General features: G+C 44.3%; 1 protein-coding gene across 1 annotated transcript; it reads right to left on the bottom strand.

The window, feature by feature from the left end:
* Positions 1-6,295: 6,295 nt before the first annotated feature.
* LOC308053371 (phthioceranic/hydroxyphthioceranic acid synthase-like) lies at positions 6,296-17,610 on the bottom strand (the record flags this gene model as incomplete). Its single annotated transcript, XM_080364221.1, has 6 exons — positions 6,296-11,854; positions 12,135-12,316; positions 12,420-12,623; positions 14,239-14,399; positions 15,791-15,944; positions 17,550-17,610. 6 exons carry the CDS (start codon positions 17,608-17,610, stop codon positions 6,296-6,298), a joined length of 6,321 nt encoding a protein of 2,106 aa, XP_080220347.1.
* Positions 17,611-18,351: the final 741 nt, after the last annotated feature.

The following is an 18,351-nucleotide window of genomic DNA, read 5'->3' as shown; positions in this document are numbered from 1 at the left end:
AGTGCACTTCAGCTGATGCATCTTTTATCCCTAGGTCCTAGAGCTGTAGCTTTTTTGCTTTGTGGAGATCAAAAATCAAAACAAACCCACTGATTGCCTGATCACCCACCCCTCTACCTATGACAGCTTGATAAGTCTTGTATGAAATTATTTGCAAAAGGTATCCTGAACTTTCCTGCCAATTTCTATCTCCAAAGAATGTTGTGTTTCCTTTTTGTTCCTGTTTTTCTGTGTAACCTTCCTACCCAGAAAGGCGCTCAAAGCAAATCCGTGCGTGTTGTTTCATCACTAGGGCAGCTGAATATTCTACTGTGAAAGTAGCTCTGTAATAATAGAAACGTTTACTAAAAGTTACAGATCTTGCAACACTCCAGAGTTGGAGAGCAAGTTTTGGAGAAACAGTTCTTGGAATAGTTGTCAAAGATGGAAAACCAGTATCAATCTCAGAAATCTGCTCCTGAGGTAGATGTCAAACCCCAGCACTACTACAGCCCGTATGGTGCATCAGTGAATCTCAGTGTTCCAGGCAGCAGCATCACATTGCCAGCACAGGGCATGAACCACAAAGCTCAGTTCAAGAAAAACAAAACTGAAAAAACCCAACCCCCTGCAGCAGAGTTCTCGCTTCTCTCATTAAATGACTCAATGTCCATATTAGTGCTTTTATTAGGGCAAATGATCCAGCCATCTCTGCACTGATTGCTGCAGGAGCAGATAATGCACTCACATGGGCCAGTACCAGAGGAAGGCATCTTAATGGAGAAAAGGAGCGGGACTCGCTTTTTTTGCATAGAGCAAGAAGCTTTCAAATGAGAAAAATAAATTAGACCTCAAAGACTTGCCCCCCAAACCAGATCATTCAACATAGATTTCAGTGACTTCAATAAAGTTTTTTGCCTTTGTTTCTAAATGCAGATTCACATTATTTAGCTGGAAAAGCTCCCATCCAAGTCCCACTACTCAAACAGCAATCGAAAAGAAGTCTGAATTTCTAGGGAGAACATTCCCTAGAAATCTAAATAGAGAGAACGCATTTTTGCCATAATTCTTAAATTTATTTACAGGTTTAAATGTTTTATACACTTCAATTTACATAGTAGGGATCTTGGTATTACATTTTATAACAATTTGCAGTGAATAAAAAGAAAACCAATACACAGAATTAAAATTAACCTTTATTACTGCAAAAAGAGATGCCAAATATGCACATGAGGTCACGGTTGGGTATAAAGCCGAGAGAAGCCGGGGCTGTTCTGTCTCTCTCTCCCTTTTGCTGTCGGTCGATCGGCTTCTTCCTTCCCATGGGGTTGGTGCTGTTGTGTTTCGGGCTCCAGTCGCGCTTCGGGGGGGGGGGGGGGGGGGGGGGGCGGCGGTTTGAGCGCCAGCTGCGGTGAGAGCCTTGCTCAGCGCTGCCGGCAGGGGGCGCTGCCGGGGCGGGGCGCGCTGTGTGCCCGTCGCTTTTGGGGTTCTGTCATTACTGCTCTTGTTCCTGCTTGTTCGGGTTCTTTTCTTCGCTGTTTCGTTAAATTGTTCTCATCCCAACCCACGAGTTTTGCCCTTGTTTTCTGATTCTCTGCTCCATCCCACAGGGAGCGGGGGAAGGGTGAGCAAGTGGTACGTGGTTTTAGCTGCCGGCTGGAGCTAAACTACGACAGTCCTTCTTTAGCGAAGCAGGCAGGAGAAGTAAAAGGATTGGGATAATGACAAAGCTGAGCAGAGTGTGCTAAAGTTTGTTCTATTAGTTCAGTGTTCACGATGTTTTGTTGTTAGTCCACATGGCTGTGTCATCTGAATTCCTACTTGCCCCGTGTGTTCCTTATGGTGCTGTTCGTTACATCGGGGAAGAGGATTAGGTTTATCGTATTGCTGTCTTGTATGATATTCACCTATGAGAGCATGATTTTATTTCTTACATATCTTTATTGGTATTTTTATAAGCTATATTTCATTTCTTACAGATCTTTATTGGTATTTTTATAAGCTATTGTTGCTATTTCCATACCTCGGGTGCCATCTCTCGGAATTGATTAGTAATCGCACCCAGTCTCTGGATAAGACAAAGGGGTTGGGGAATTTTTCCCCATTTCTTGACCTCCCTGTTTTCCTCCTGCCTTCGGTGCAGCAGTGTTTGAGGATTTTGAACACCCCGGGGCTATTCAAGCTAGCGTGCTCTTATTGCTATGTCTTCTGAATGTGTGTCAGGTCATACACAGAATTACAAAAGGATGTGTTAAGTATATCACCCATAGATTTGCCCCAAGGTTGGATGGTCGTGGGTGGAACAACATGTGGGAAAACATGGGCAGGTATCTAGAGAATTTCTCACCTCCGATGATTTGGAGTTTCACTCCTGAACAACTGCAGGACCCTGATGAGGTGATAGAATATTTAAAAGGAAGGTGCTCTGGCTAGTCCAAAGAAACACAACTTACTGCACTGTCCTGGGCCCTGGTCAGTATCTATCAAACAGGGCTCAACACCAGGCAGTGCTCCCAGGGCAAAGAGGGGGGGTAACTAACCGACAGGCACTATGGCTACTCCCACTCTTGCGCCAAATGCTGGGACTGCTCAGAGCCCAGTGACAGGCACTGTGGCTGCTCAGACCCAGACAGCAGGTGCTGCAGCTGAATCAGAGAACCAACCTGTGTCTGTATCAGTTGCCCCTCCCAGAAAAAGAAATACACAAAGAAATCAGTTCGCTTAGTGAGGGAAGATGATAACCTGGCCCCAAGGAAGAGGCTGAACCAGAGATAACCACCTGATCTCTGTCCCCAGGTGGGCTGCTAGATACACAAAAGGGGTGAGCACATCGCTGCTTGGCTGCTCCAATGCTAGGACAACGGGGCTGGTAGTGTGGAATTAGAGGGTAGGGAAGCTGAGCAACTAGGTTCCCTGTCTAGGGAAGGGGGCATTGACAAAGCAATTAGAAAAAAGACACAAACCCTCAGCCTCTGGAGGTGACTTCTGTCGAGCGTGAAGGAAAGGTACCCCTTCAAGGAAGAGGTTACCTGTCACCAAGGCAAGTGGACCACCATGGAGAAAGGTACCCAGTCCCTGAGGGAATTAGCTGTTCTGGAGGTGGTTTATAGTGACATCAATAATGATTATTTACCCAGAGATCCCAATGAAGTCCAGTGCACATAACCCATGTGGCGGGAAGCTGCTGAAGAGTGCACCATCGTCCTGTGCCAGCTCATTGGCAGTAATGTCCTGGAAAGAAGGCAAGGGACAAACGGTGGATGAATTGGCTGGCCAGCTCCAGCGATACAAGGGGAGTCTTATCTTCCTCCCTGTGGGCCTGCATCTCAGCTGTGGAGAAACTGCCAGACGTGCTAGCTGAAAAATTATCCCGAGAGTTCCAGCGTTTTGAAGACGGGTTCCACTCCCCACCTGTACGGCTTAGGGTCTCGGTTACTCGGAATGAGTGTCTCTCTGATCAAGAGAGAGGATATAAAGGGTATACAAAACCAGGCAGCCTGTGGTTTTTCCTGGGTGACCATGGAGAGGACATGAGGAGGTGGGACGGGCAACCTACCTCAGTCCTAGAGGCATGGGTACATGAGTAGAAAGGAAAGACAACCGCAAGAGGAGATTATGCCAGGAAACGTCCTGCTCCAGTTTCCAGCAGGCAGTTCCCAGACCGAGTAGAAGGATGTGGGTTTATCTGCCAGCTGGGCTGGGGCTAAGCTATGACAATGAGGAAAAAAAGATTAAACAAGACAAAGATACACTTTAAGTCTTGCTTTTTAAACTTTTTTACAATTCTTGTTTATTTGGACTCCCATAAAAGATGGTAAATTAATAAAGAAAACTAGTTGGTTTACTGTATGCTTTGCAACTGGTAGATCTAAAATATTTTTGCAGACAAAAGAAAAAATTAAGTTCCATTTTTTTATAAGAAACCTTTGGATTTCACAATATCTAGACGTCTTTCAAAAAGACACACGTATTTATACACATTTGATAATATGCAAAAAAAAGAATAATACATTAGAATATTAAAATCACACACAAAAAAAAAAAGTTATACACATATGCTGCTTTACATCACAGTATCACAGTATGTTTGGGATTGGATGGACCTCAAAAGATCATCTAGTCCAATCCCCCTGCTGGAGCAAGGAACGCCTAGGTGTACGGTCGCATAGGAACATGTCCAGGCGGGTTTTTGAATGTCTCCAGGGAAGGAGACTCCACAGCTCCCTGGGCAGCCTGTTCCAGTGCCCTGTCACCCTCATTGAGAAGAAGTTTTTTTCTCAAATTTAAGTGGAACCTCTTGTGTTCCAGCTTGATCCATTACCCCTTGTCCTATCATTGTTTGCCATCAAGAAGAGCCTGGCTCCATCCTCGTGACACTCACCCTTTATATGTTTATAAACATTAATAAGGTCACCCCTCAGTCTCACTCTTCTCCAAACTAAACAGACCCAGCTCCCTCAGCCCTTTCTTCAAAGGAGATGCTCCCACTCCCTTAATCATCTCGTTGCCCTTACGCTGGACCCTCTCCAGCAGTTCCCTGTCCTTCTGGAACTGAGGGGCCCAGAACTGGACACAATATTCCAGATGTGGTCTCACCAGGGTGGAGTAGAGGGGAAGGAGAACCTCTCTCGATCTACTAACCACTCCCCTTCTAATACACCCCAGGATGCCATTGGCCTTCCTGGCCACAAGGGCACAGTGCTGGCTCATGGTCATCCTGTTGTCCACCAGGACCCCCAGGTCCCTTTCCCCTACACTGCTCTCTAATATGTAATTTCCCAACCTATACTGGAACCTGGGGTTGTTCCTGCCCAGATGCAGGACTCTACACTTTTCCTTGTTAAATTTCATTAGGTTATTCCCCACCCAACTCTCCAGCCTGTCCAGGTCTCTGGATGGCAGCACAGCCTTCTGGCGTGTCAGCCACTCCTCCCAGCTTAGTGTCATCAGCAAACTTGCTGACAGTGCACTCTATTCCCACATCTAAATCATTAATGAATATATTGAATAATATTGGCCCCTGTACAGACCCCTGAGGCACTCCACTAGATACTGGCCTCCAACTAGACTCCGCACCATTGACTACCACTCTCTGGCTTCTCTCCTTAAGCCAGTTTGCAACCCACCTCACTACTCTATTAATAGTCTAGACCACACCTCCTCAACTTACCTGTGAGGATGCTGTGGGAGACTGTGTCAAAGGCTTTGCTGAAGTCAAGGTAGACCACATCCACCGCTCTGCCATCATCCATCCACCTTGTTACATTCTCATAAAAGGCTATGAGGTTGGTCAAGCATGACTTACCCTTGGTAAAGCCATGCTGATTGCCCCTAATAACCCTCTTATCCTTGATATGCCTTGAGATGGCACCAAGGATAAGCTGTTCCATTACGTTCCCAGGGACAGAGGTGAGGCTGACCGGTCTGTAATTACCCGGGTCCTCCTTCTTGCCCTTTTTGAAGACTGGAGTGACATTCGCTTTCCTCCAATCCTCGGGCACCTCTCCCGTTTCCCAAGACTTGGCAAAGATGTTGGAGAGCGGTCCAGCAATGACTTCAGCCAGCTCCCTCAGCATCCACGGATGCATCCCATCTAGAGCCATGGATTTATGGATGTCCATACTATTTAATTGCTCCCTAACCCAATCCTCATCGACTAAAGCAAACTCCTCCATTGACCTGGCTTCATCCAGGGTCTCAGGGGTACAGGGCTCCCCAGGGCAGCCTCCGGCAGAGTAGACAGAGACAAAGAAGGCATTCAGTAATTCTGCCTTCTCTGTATCTTCTGCCACCAGGGCACCCACCCCATTCATCAGTGGGCCTACATTGCCTCTGGTATTAGTTTTATCTGCATGTCCATTAATAATTTAGAATTGAAAGCACATAATTTTCTTCAAGACTTTAATACAGTTTAAAAAAATGCAATGTGCATTGAATGTACAAATTTACTGAATTACAGTATATATGTATTAACCTTCCTATTTCCACTTTAAAATATTTAAAAATAAGGGCAAAAGTATTGAAAGTAACAAATCAAACTGTTGACTGAAATTAAAACAGCTAAAGCAATGGTAGAAGAACCTGGTGTAGGTTTTTCTGCGTTGACACAGAAGAATGCTTTCAGCATCACCAGGTGATCTACCCTGGAACAGGCTCCCCAGGGAGGTGCCACGGCCCCAAGCCTGATAGTGTTCAAGAAGCATTTGGACAAAGCCCTCAGACACATGGTGTGAACTGTGGGGTTGTCACATGCAAGGACAAGAGTTGGACTTGATGATCCTTGTGGGTCTCTTCCAACTCAGGACATTCTATGATTTTAGAGCCAGCTCCCATTTTCTGCACTTTCAACCACAGCATTTTTTTCCTCAACTATTCCATTTGCATTGCTTTTTTCCTCTAGAAGAACTACTAAACTTGACAGAGTTGTGTGAGGATCAAGCAGTTTCAGAAGAGGTATGTCCACCTTCCTCTCTTGAAAGACACGGTTCTGAATTGTCATAGCTAACATAGAGTCTACGCCCAATGATGAAAGTGGTGTATTCATGGTTAGTTCATCTGGGCTCAGTCCAGTGAGGTCACTCACCAGTGAGGTGATATAGTCTTCAGATTTAATTAAGGCAGTATCCTGGACCTGAGTTTTCTCAAAGGTTTCAAGCTTGTTCCTGAATTCTTCTGACATAAGTGACTGAAAGCGACTTTTGAGTGAAATAATCCGAGCAAAAACATTATATAATAAAGCTTCAAAGTTTAATTTGACAACAGCTTGCTGTGGGTTATTGGTAAGTAAGCTCTTCCTCAGATACTCATGAATTTCATGCACTTGCAGAATGTCTATGCCCTTGGATTCCAGAATGCTCTGAATATGGTTTTGATTGAGCAGTATGCCGAGGTTCAAAGCACCCCAGTTAATGGACTGGCCGGAGAGCCCACAGTTCCTCCTGTAGAGGCAGAAGACATCCAAGAAGGAGTTTGCAGCTGCATAGTTTGCCTGGGTAGAATTTCCCAGAAAGGAAGTAACAGAGGAGTAGCACACAAAGTAGTCAAGCTCCTGGCCTCTGGTAGCCCAATGAAGATTTAGGGTCCCTGCTACTTTTGGGTTCAGCACTTTCTGAAAGTCAGCCAAGTTCAGAACTTCAAGATGGCCATCGTGTAAAACAACAGCACTTTGAAACACACCTTTGACCGGGCTCCCTGCAAAGATGTTTGTGATGGACTGGAAAGCTTTCTCAACGTCCCTGGTTGAGGTAACATCACACTGCACAAACACTACTTTGCTCCCTTTATGCTGCTGCTGCAAAGCATCCATCTCTTCTTGCTTCTCATGGCTTGGAATTTTCCTGGAGAGTATTGCAATACCCCCTCCTCCATGCTCAGCTATGAATTTCACTGTTTCAAAGCCAAGTCCAGTGAGCCCCCCGACTACTATGTAAACAGCATTCTGCTTGAACAATTTCTTCTGGGATTCATACAACGGTATATCTGAAAGCACGGTGATGTCCTTCTGCCTTCTCAGTACAGCAAGTGGGACGGATTTGCAGGTAAAATAGGACATCACCGAGTTCATTCTTTCAAAGTTCTCAGTCTGCTGAAAAACAGAACCTGATAGGTGTATAAACCGTTTCATATCCATGGACCTGATCCACGCATGCACAGTCTTTTGCAATTCCTTTAGAGATGCTTTCTGGAAAATGCTGGTAAGTGTAAGGATATGAAAGCTGATATTTTCATGATCAATGTCACTGACATTCTGGATACATTCAGACTGGCGACTGCCACACACTATCACCACATCTTTAAGAAAGTACATGTGGGCAAGGTCCTCCTGAGACAGTCTGCTTACTGGAGGAAGAACAACAAGGGCATTGCATGATTTTATATACTGGAACTTATCAGGAGTGGGCCTTGCAAGTGCTGTTCTCCAGCCCATCTCTTCTGCTGCCGCAGAAAGAACATGGCACAAAACTGATGATGGTTCTGTAGAAATAATACCCAGTGTTCTGCCATGTCTGCCCTTGGGTAACCTCTGATTTAAGATTTCCCATGCAATGATAAAGTATGACATACAGGGGACATTCTGAAAGCATGAGAATTTCTTTACATTGAAACAAGTTGTTCCTGGAATCCGAACTCTGGATGAAGCAGCGGCTGGATAACATGAAACCACGTGATCTCCCACTTTAACTTTCTTCACATCAATGCCTGTTGCTGTTACCGTGCCACTGAAATCAAGAGCTAAAAGTCTGTGTTTGTCTACTGCTTGTGAATTCCAATACAGTGTATTGCCAAAATTATGACTAGAAACACTGATGGGAAAATAATCTTCTGAGTGGAGACATATTCTATCCAGTTGAATTTCAACACTCCACTTGTCAAGCTGAGTAGCAGGGCTGGTGGACAATTCAGCAGACAAATCTTTTGCTGTGTACGGATCAGAAGTGTGCAAAGTGAATGTTTCTGACTTCTGGAGAGATCTTACAGGTTGGCTTTGGTCCGAATCTACAAAAGGTGTGCGTCTGATTTCAGCCACGTAAGTTCTTCCCTGGCTGATGCAAACTTCTGGATAGTCCACAACTTTGTACTTGACAAGAACATCTGCTAGCACTGAGATATCCAGGGAACTGGAAGAGCTGAGGTCAATCATCTGAAATGTGACATCTGGAACTTCAACAACACAAGTTCTGGTCATGCCACACAACGCAAACCCACAGTTAATGTGGTCTACATGTCTTTCTGTTGTTCTGTAGGTGATAACTCTGACTAAACAGTGGGATGCTTTCTCTCTTAATGCCACAATAACTTGGCGATAGGCTTCACAACACTTTGCCAATTGGTCTACCACTTTGCTTGGGAAATCTCCATTTAACTTTTGAATTCCCCACAAAAACAGAATTTCATCATAATCCTCAACATCTGCTCTCATCTTATTCTGTGCATGGCCTTCCAATAGGGCTTCCCAGTCTTCATACATAACATATCTTGAATCAGGATGCAAATATTTTTTGAGCTGTTCAGCTATCCCAAATTTGTCAGCAAACACTAGGACTCTGGGCATAGCCCCCAGATGTCCAATCATCTGTGAAAGGGACACTTCTTTCCACTTGTTTTCAAACATGAACTCATTCTCCCTGGAAGATTCTTGCTTAATGAAAATGATTACAACATTCTTGAGTTCAGCCAAAACGGACCCATGTTTGTCCATAAAGCATCCACAGACCTCTAGGTAGTTCCCAATGGATTTGCTTGTTCTCATGTATATCATCATTTCTTCCTCCAGTGGATGGAGCACCACCAGACTGCCTATCCCTGAAGGAAACCCTGCTCTGGACTGGAACGTGCTTGAGGTCATGAAAGCAGTCATTTGCAGAAAACAGTCAAGCAACACTGGATGGATATGGTAACTGTACATCTCTTTGATGGTCTCCTTGTTCACCTTTATGCTTGTTATAGCTTCCTTTAGTTCCTGGCAATAATGCACATCACTGAGCTGCCTGAAAATGGAGCCATACTGAAAGCCAATGCGAGACAGTGCTTCATAAACAGCCTCTCTGCTAACCACTGACCTGCATCTTCGATAGATGTCTTGGCAGGAGATGCTGCTTTCTTCCACCGCAGCTTCAGGCCCCTTTGTAACTTGGCCTGCAGCATAAACTGCATTGGAGGAAGAGAGTATCTCAAAGGCTGTCACTGCTTTTTGTGGACTCAGCTTGATTCTCAGGACTTGGGAACTCTCCGTGAGAACACACGGTGCAGAAAAACTGATACTCATCCGGCAAGCACTCAGAGGCACTCTAGGTCTTGAGCTGCTCATCACAGAGGCCAGACCAAGCTCCACGTAAAAAGCACCAGGGACTAAAGCCACACCGTTGTTCTTGTGCTCGTATAAGTATGATGTTGTGTCCTGAGACAGCAGGCAGCCAAACTCCGTGTTGTCACTGTTTATGTCATAAATCAAAGGATGACTGCAGCTGACACCTCTTTGGTTTGCTTGTTGGTGGATATCCAGACAGGTCATGAGTTTTTTGCGATCAAATTGATACCGTGGAATGGCCACTGGAACACTTTGATACCCATTATAAAAGTGCTGCCAGTTGGGATTGTATCCAAGTTCAAACAGATCTCCTACCAGTGTGAAGAGTGTCTGATACTCTGCATCAGTTTGCAAAGAGGAGAACACTTTGGTGCCTTTTCCTAGAGTTTCCATTATGCTTCGTTGCAATGCTCGGTGAGGACTTATTTCCACAAAAACCACATTTTCCCTGTCCCTAGCTGCTGTTTTGATGGCTTGAGAGAAAGCAACAGGCTCACGAGTATGCCGAGCCCAGAATTTGCCCTGAGAATAGTCATTTTCAGAAGCAGCCACCCCAGTCAGAGTTGAAATCACTTCAATTTCCCCCTTCTGTTTCTCTAAAGGCTGTATGTTGTCTTCCAGCTCCCCAAGTATCATATCCATGCTGGGGCTGTGGTATGCAGCTGGAACATTTAAGACATGAAGAAAGACGTTTCTCTGGCTGAAAACTTGAGCTAAATCTCTCTGCACAGCATCCACAGAGTCTGAATTTCCCGACAAGGTGCAGGAAACTGGGCTGTTGAAAGCTGCAATGCACACCTTTCCCGAGTAGCGATGCAAATGTTCGGCGATCTCTTGAACGGGGATGTTTCCAACCACCAACATTCTCCCGCCGGCAGTCTTCGCCTGCAGCCTGCTCCGGTGATAAATCACTTTGACTGCATCTGCCAGGGACAGGTACCCAGCAAAATGGGCAGCAGCAACCTCGCCTACCGAGTGGCCAACAACAGCAACTGGTTTAATGCCCCAGTACTTCAGAAGGGCAGCTAAGGCAACTTGCAGGGTAAAAAGCAAAGGTTGGGAAAGCTCTGGATTCAACAAATCCTTTGGGCTGTGACCTCTTGCTGGCAGGAGGCTGATGGGAGCGTGTTTCTGAAAAAGCGCTTCTACTTCCTTACACTTGTCTCTAAACACTGGCTCTGAGCTCAGCAGTACCTCACTGAAGTCCTTCAGCGTTACACCGTTGCCACAGAACACAAACACCAGCTGTGGTTCCGCCTTTGACGTGGCAAGTTCAGTGCTCGCTGCCGACATAATCTGTTGCTGCAAGTGTCGCAGAGAGTTTGTGACAAACGCTTTTCGGTACCTGCAGTGGGCATGGCTTCTTCTGCAGGCGGACGTATAGGCCAGGCTGGGGAGAGTTATAGAGTTCCTTGTGCTCAGCTGGTCAGCTGTATCGGCCATTGTCATATGAAGGGACTTACTTGATGCTGCTGACAGCAGAACTAATTCAAGGGGCCTCTTAAAGGCAGGAAGAGGCTCTGGCTGCTTAACCTGCCTGACTACGATATGCGCATTGGTTCCTCCAAAGCCAAAGCAGTTGATGCCAGCTACTCTTCCATACTCACTGGATTCTTCCCAGGGCTCTACAGTTGTGGGAACTGCGAGATTTAATTTCTCTGTATCGATGCTGCTCATCTCCTTTGAGTAATGCAAGGATGGCACAATCTTTCTATGGTGCATCATCAGAAGCACTTTGATTAACCCTGCTGCTCCAGCAGCTGACTCCGTGTGGCCAATATTTCCCTTTACTGAACCAATTTTCAGAACGGAAACTTGTGAAGACCTGTTTTTACCAATGACGCTACCTAGGCTTTCAGCTTCGGTAGGGTCTCCAGCGGCAGTTCCTGTACCATGTGCTTCAATGTACTGCACAACTGAGGGATCAACATGAGTTTCATAAATACTGCGCAGTAACTTCTCTTGCTCTGTTTGAGATGGTCTTGTGATTGGAGTAATGGACCTACCATTCTGATTTACTGCACTGATGTGTATAACACCCCAGATTTTGCAATAGTCTTCCTTTGCCTGTTTCATAAAAAGGTAATATTGTCTTTAGTAACCTGATGCTTTTTCTGTATAGGAGAAAACAAAGCAACAATACGCAGAACAAGACTGACTATAATGCTAACTTTTAAATGCGTGATCCCTTTCTCATGCAAGGGGAAGTGCATCAGTGCTTAATGCTTAATAAATGCTTTGTTAATGTTAAACTGGAAAATTATTTCTGGAGTAATTATTAGAACTGGAGACACAAATTCAGGCCAGCAACCAGTCTTATTTTAGGCTGCCTCACAAGCAATCTTACCTTTTTCAGTGGTTTGAGGAAAACAACACCACAACCTTCTCCCCTTCCATAGCCATCTGCCTTTTTGGAGAAGGGTTTGCTTATTCCCTCTGGAGAGATCATTTTTGCTTTAGTGAGAGACACAAAGGTGCGGGGATCTATTATGCAGTTCACTCCACCACAGATTGCTGCCTCACAGTCTCCTGAAGTGAAATAGAAACATGCTCATGCTGAGATGTCCAAGATGATAAACAGAAACAGTACCAATCCTTATTTCTTTCTGCAGCATCTCTTCAGTCCCATTACCTGATTTAATTGCTCGCCAGGCATAGTGCAGGGCAAAAAGAAAAGACGAACATGCCGTGTCAATAGCCAGTGATGGTCCAGTCAGATTAAAGGTGAATGAGACCCTGTTAGCAGCAATGCTCATGGCTGTTCCGGTACCATCATAATGATTTATTTCACTTACTGCTCTGCTTGTTACGATTTCATAGTCTCGATTCATAAGACCTGTAAAAACATCAAATATGTGTCACATGAACCCGAGCAAAGAAGGGATGTACAGCTCTGAACGTGCCAGCATGCAACCCTTGACATTTCTACCTGCACAGTAAATGACAGACCTCTCCTGATGGCTGAGCTCACTGTATGATGCAGTCAGGCTCTATGTAGCCTGCTTAGATCCCTGTATCTCAGTCTGAGAGTAGTTGTTTTGGTTTCGCTATGGGAATATGTATTAAGAAGCTGCAATGAGAGTAGCAGGGATATAAATGTTGAGGACATTACCTTCAGTTCCTCAGCTGTTCCAAGTTAAAGGCCACAGCACAAACCATATCCAATGCTTTCTATTTATCTTTGGTTTGGTCACTGTGATCCAGTAAAACAGAAATAGAAAAGAATAACAGGGTCTGTGATAGGAGTTGTGTCATCTTTCTGAGAACACATGCTTGAAATACAGTCGATACCCAAGTCCACAGGCATGTGTGAGAAATGCAGTACATCTACTCGGAAATCAAGGAATAGCCTCATCTGTGAAAGAGGAGCAAGTCTCAGGCTAGAACTTATTCTAAAGAGTTTACCCTTGTAGTTACATCAGCCAACTCCTCTTAAAAGAGACAATTACACCAGCAAATGTGCTGTTGCTTTACCTCCTTGGCAAAATAGAGTGGAATGGCGTGGCATGGCATGGCACGGCATAGAGTAGGATAGGATAGGATAGGATAGGATAGGATAGGATAGGATAGGATAGGATAGGATAGGATAGGATAGTTAGAAGGGACCTACAATGATCCAACTGCCTGACTAATTCAGGGCTCACCAAAAGTTGAAGCACATTATTCAGGTCATTGTCCAAGCGTTTCTTAAACAATGACATGCGTGGGGTTATCAACCACATCTCTAGGGAACCTGTTGCAGTGTTTAACCACTCTCTCTGTAAATATTAATAAATGCTTCTTGGCATCGAGTCTGAACCTCCCCTGGCGCAGCTTTGAACCATTCCCACATGTCTTGTCACTGGATCCCAGGGAGAAGAGCTCGGCACCTCCCTCCCCTCTTCCTCTCCTCAGGAAGCTGTAGAGAGCAAAATTCACCCCTCAGTCTCCGTCTCTCCAAACTCGACAGATCCAGAGACCTCAGCCACTCTGCACAGGACGTCCCTGTCACAAGCTTTGTTGACCTCCTCTGGATGCCTCCTTTTAAATTGAGGGGCCCAGAGCTGCACACAGTGCCTTGGCAGCGCACTAATATCTGCGTGAGGATTTCTGCCACTTTAAAAGGATCTGAACCCCCACAACACCTTAACCAATGTGACACCAGAAAACAGTACATTGGACAAAAGTGTAGGGCTGGCTAGAAGTATCATTCCTTGGAAGGGTTGCATGAGGTAGACAGTTTAACTGTTTCCTGCTTCATCTTCAGTGACTGAAGACACTAAGAGGAGCAACTAAAAGAGATATGTGAATCATTTAATGAACCCCTAGAGCAGCAAAAAAATAACCTGTAGTGTCATAGCACAGCAGCCTTAGATCTCCAGTGCTAGATAGGTACATAAAGTTCATGAGGGAGTGCTTCAGTTTTTGTGAGGTTGAAGTGTCCTTTCTTTACCGTGAAATCTTCATCTTACCAATAAAAACACCTGTTTTGGTGCCACTGACAGCTTCTACAGGGACTCCTGCATCCTCCAGGGCTTTGTATGTGCATTCTATCAGTAACTTCTGTTGCGGATCCATACGTTCAGCTTCTGTATTATTAATCCCAAACAGGTGGTTGTCAAATGTATTAAACCTAAAATACACAGACCAGAATATTGTACAACATATATACAACATGCATTTACTTCTAGACTCAAAGTACACCATTTTTTTGCAATTTCATTAAAAGCAGAGCAGAAACTGATGCTTAGGCCTCAGTTGCCATTTATGAAATTCAGAATCAAAAGGTTATAGGCCAAAGATGTTTTATGCTCCGCCACAAAGTATGTATGCTTACAATTATTCTGCATTTCAGAGTTATAAGCCCACTCCTAGAATCTTGTATTCACATGGTTATTCCACTAGTACCAATAGGACTCCACAGATTATGAAAATTTGCCTTCTAAGTTACTTTAAGGCTGTATGGGCCAACGGCTTTACAGTTTAAAATCATTAAATGGAGCATAGCTCAGAGACTTCACAGAGATACCCATACTTTTCAAGTAATAAATTTAAAATATTTAATGTGTGTGTTTGTCTTTAAAAAAATCTTTAAAGTATGGCCACAGTTACAAATGACCCAGTCCAGGCTTAATCTTGTATCCCAAGATCAGATTTTTATGCCCTTCTGTCATTTCTTGATTTCAGTAGAGAATTCAATATCCAAAATGGGCCTAATCACTGAAGCAATTCTGGGTCCTACGATTCAGACCTGCTACGTATTAATCTCAGGGGACAATAAGATTGCTTCTGTGCATTTGAACTTGTCATCTGAAAAAAGGTCTACAGCCTGAGGAATTATGGTGAATGTGGACTTCAAATAAAAGACACCTATGTTGATCTTACCATAATATGCTAGTCTTATAATTGTGATTTGCATTAATGACAGCCCCATACAGCTGTACTCATATCTCCCATATCCCATATCTTCGCCTGATACTTGTGCACACATAATCCGTCATATTATAAAGGAGTGACTCAGAATAAATAAAATGTTTATTATTTAAAGGCATGGGAGTATAAGCCTAGAGAAAAGCAAAATTATCATGGAATTAGGAATAGTTAAGTTTTACAAGCACACCTAACACTTAAATTATGCATAAGATCCCCCTCCTGACTATCTAGCAAAACCTGATCTCCCTACTTTGTCTCTAAATTGTCACACCAGCACGTGAATTAGAGCTACTTGTTATCTCAACCCATGGTGTGTATGTACATACTAGTTTGATTATGTAATTGAAGGTCATATGTGTTCTCAGACATGTACATATGTGCCTAACATGGCCTGTGACTAAAATTGCTCATCGATGTCACACACCAGAAATTCCCGCAGTTTGACAACTGCGTGTTCATCATGCGACATAACGAAAGCCGGTTCCTTGGTCCCATTTATAAGCTCTCCCTTTGGCTTGCACCCTCTGAAAGACTGGACACACTGGTCTAAGCACAAAAAGAATCAGCGGCACGGCAGAGTATTGGACTCACTCATCGAGAAGAGCAGCTCGTGTTGTACATATTTTTCCTGGCTTGTTATCATCTGGATCATACCACTCCTTGGCATTAAATCTCTCAGGGGGGATTTCTACTGTGCAGTTTTTGCCTTCCTCCAGGACTTTCCAGAAATTGTCAATTCCATCACCTGTTGTACAAAGGTTTCAAGTAGATTAAATTATACGCTTCCCCTCCCCATGCTGAATCAGAAACACACAGTTACAAGGAACTCCCATGTATAAATCTAGGTTGTAAAAGGAGAATCACCAGAGAAAGAAAAGATCGTTCTTTGGTAAGAGGAAAATGGAAAGGCGTGACTGATCCCCTCGCTGCTTGCCTAAAAGCAAAGGAACAGATATGATGAGGTCTTTCTGTACCTGTACAGCACCACTCCTCAGGCAGCTCCACTGGCTGCAACAGGTCAGCTCTGCATATTCAGTCTTGAAGACAGACGAAGCTTACAAATACCAGGAAAATGCCAGAGGCATTGTCCTTTGTCCCTAACACTAAAAGGACATCTAAATCAAAAATAAAGCTATGTCTATATTCTCTGCTGACAAAGTGCAACAGCTCACTACTGGAATGTCATGGTCTTTGTCCTTGCTGGTTGAGATCCAGAGCTCCAGCTCCAAGAAGTGACAATATGTCTATGCCCTCTTCTTAGCCCTGAAAGCAACTAACATGGCATGCACAAGTGCCCCACATTCCTCAAACACATGGCTTGCACCAAATCAGTGTACAATGCTCTGGCATGAGCCTGCTGCTACATACTTACTAGCACTTCACCACATTCAGAACCATTCATGTTTGCTCAGTTAGCTGTGGGCCACACAGCTATCACTGTGTCACATAAACCTACTGAATCTTGGACTAAATGAAGCCAGGAACTGAAATGTGGTGAGGGCAAGAAAGAACACAGGAAAAGGGAGAGACCGACATGGTCACCTTTAGGGCTGAACACCAACTTCCAAGGACAGAACTGTATTCCACTCCCTGGATTACTTCTGCGTTTTTTAAATTGGAAACTACCTAATGTAAAGAGTATGGACAGTTGAACAGCAGCAGCCAGAACCCAGAAAGCTCTCACAGCTATCTAAACATGCCTACCCATCTAATCTCAATCAACCATCTAATCTCAATCCACCATCTAATCTCAAAATATAAAGTTAACCGTCACTTTCATAGGACCTAATTGTAACTAAGATTGTAAATATGAGGCTGCTGTCTTTTATTATGGCAAGGAATATCTGTTCTTTACTGATGTCGGCTTGTATATCAGAGCTGTATTTATTTAGCTCTGCTCTCTTCCGGGAGCTTTCAAAGTGATTACTGTAATAAAGCAGGAAGCTTGCTTTTAGTAAGACTCAATCTATTTATCCTACAAGAAGAGCTGGTGATCTGTCCCGTCCCTAGAGATGCACAGTCCTGCAATCATGCACAATTGTCCAGCCAGTGCATGGGCAGAAAGCTCAAACCGTCCCAGACCCATCCAGTTCATTTGTATGAGTTCCACGTGTGCAGCCCAACGCCCTGCCCACAGCCAGCACCACTCGTTTGTCTGTCAGTGCACAAATTGGAACCCATTAGTTACCACCATAGCATGACCTTTTAAAAAGATCCTACAGGTAGCAAGGCAATGAATTCTATGAAAGTAAGGGAGGAACATGTGGTTTTCCTGCACCTCCCCATGAAGGAGTGACTGTGCTTTTCAACAGTCACTCAGCAGCCTGCTTTGCTGTTACCCAAAACTTACCTCCAGGAAAGTTGCATCCTATTCCCACAATAGCAATTTCATCTCCAGTCTCCATCTTCATCTCCTGGGCTGCACAATACAGATAGAAGTATCAGCCAGTTGAAAAAGTTATGCATTTATCATTAAATAAATATTAGGTTAAAATGTCAACTTCCCACAAACACATCTTGAATCATCTATTGCTGGTTGTGATGAGAAATGACATTCCCACAGGTGGCAGGAGCTGTGCGGTCTTTTTCTTGTTGTCTTGACTTTTAGAGGAAAATCCCTGACTAATTCCTCTGACTCCCTCATTCACAAACACTCCTTTTTACTGTCAAGCTCTGCTACTGCTGCCACCAGCTGATCTGCTCTTGAGCCTCTTCCTAGATCAAGCCGGCTTCTCTTCTTGCCTACAGACGTAACTTGTGCATTGACCAAGGCACACACTCAGCTCTATCACCTTTATCCTATTCATAAAGCAGATTTCCCAAACAGACTCTGCAAATTACCAGTTAAAATCAGACCATGTAAACAGGCAACAGACAATCAAGTAACCAAAGGAAGAAAAGATGCGTCTTCCACGTGTTAGAAAAGTTCCTGGAAGAAAAACCTTATTCTGAGCTCAGCTTTGCTGCAGCCCCCGGTTGCTTAGCTATTGAAATCGGACAGTGCTGGGAGTATCTGGAAATTTCTGCTGTGCCGGGAGAAAAAAACTTTTGCTGTGCTGGGACCCAAAGTGCAAGACATGATTATATTCTCCTGCCCCATATACAGGCAAGTTGTATACACATGGTAGAGGGTTCTGAACAGGTACAGCTAG

The sequence above is a fragment of the Nesoenas mayeri genome (genome assembly GCF_963082525.1).
Source record: "Nesoenas mayeri genome assembly, chromosome: 2".
NCBI lineage: Eukaryota > Metazoa > Chordata > Aves > Columbiformes > Columbidae > Nesoenas > Nesoenas mayeri.
Note: the sequence above shows the minus strand (reverse complement) of the source record. Positions and strands in the feature narration are given on the sequence as shown.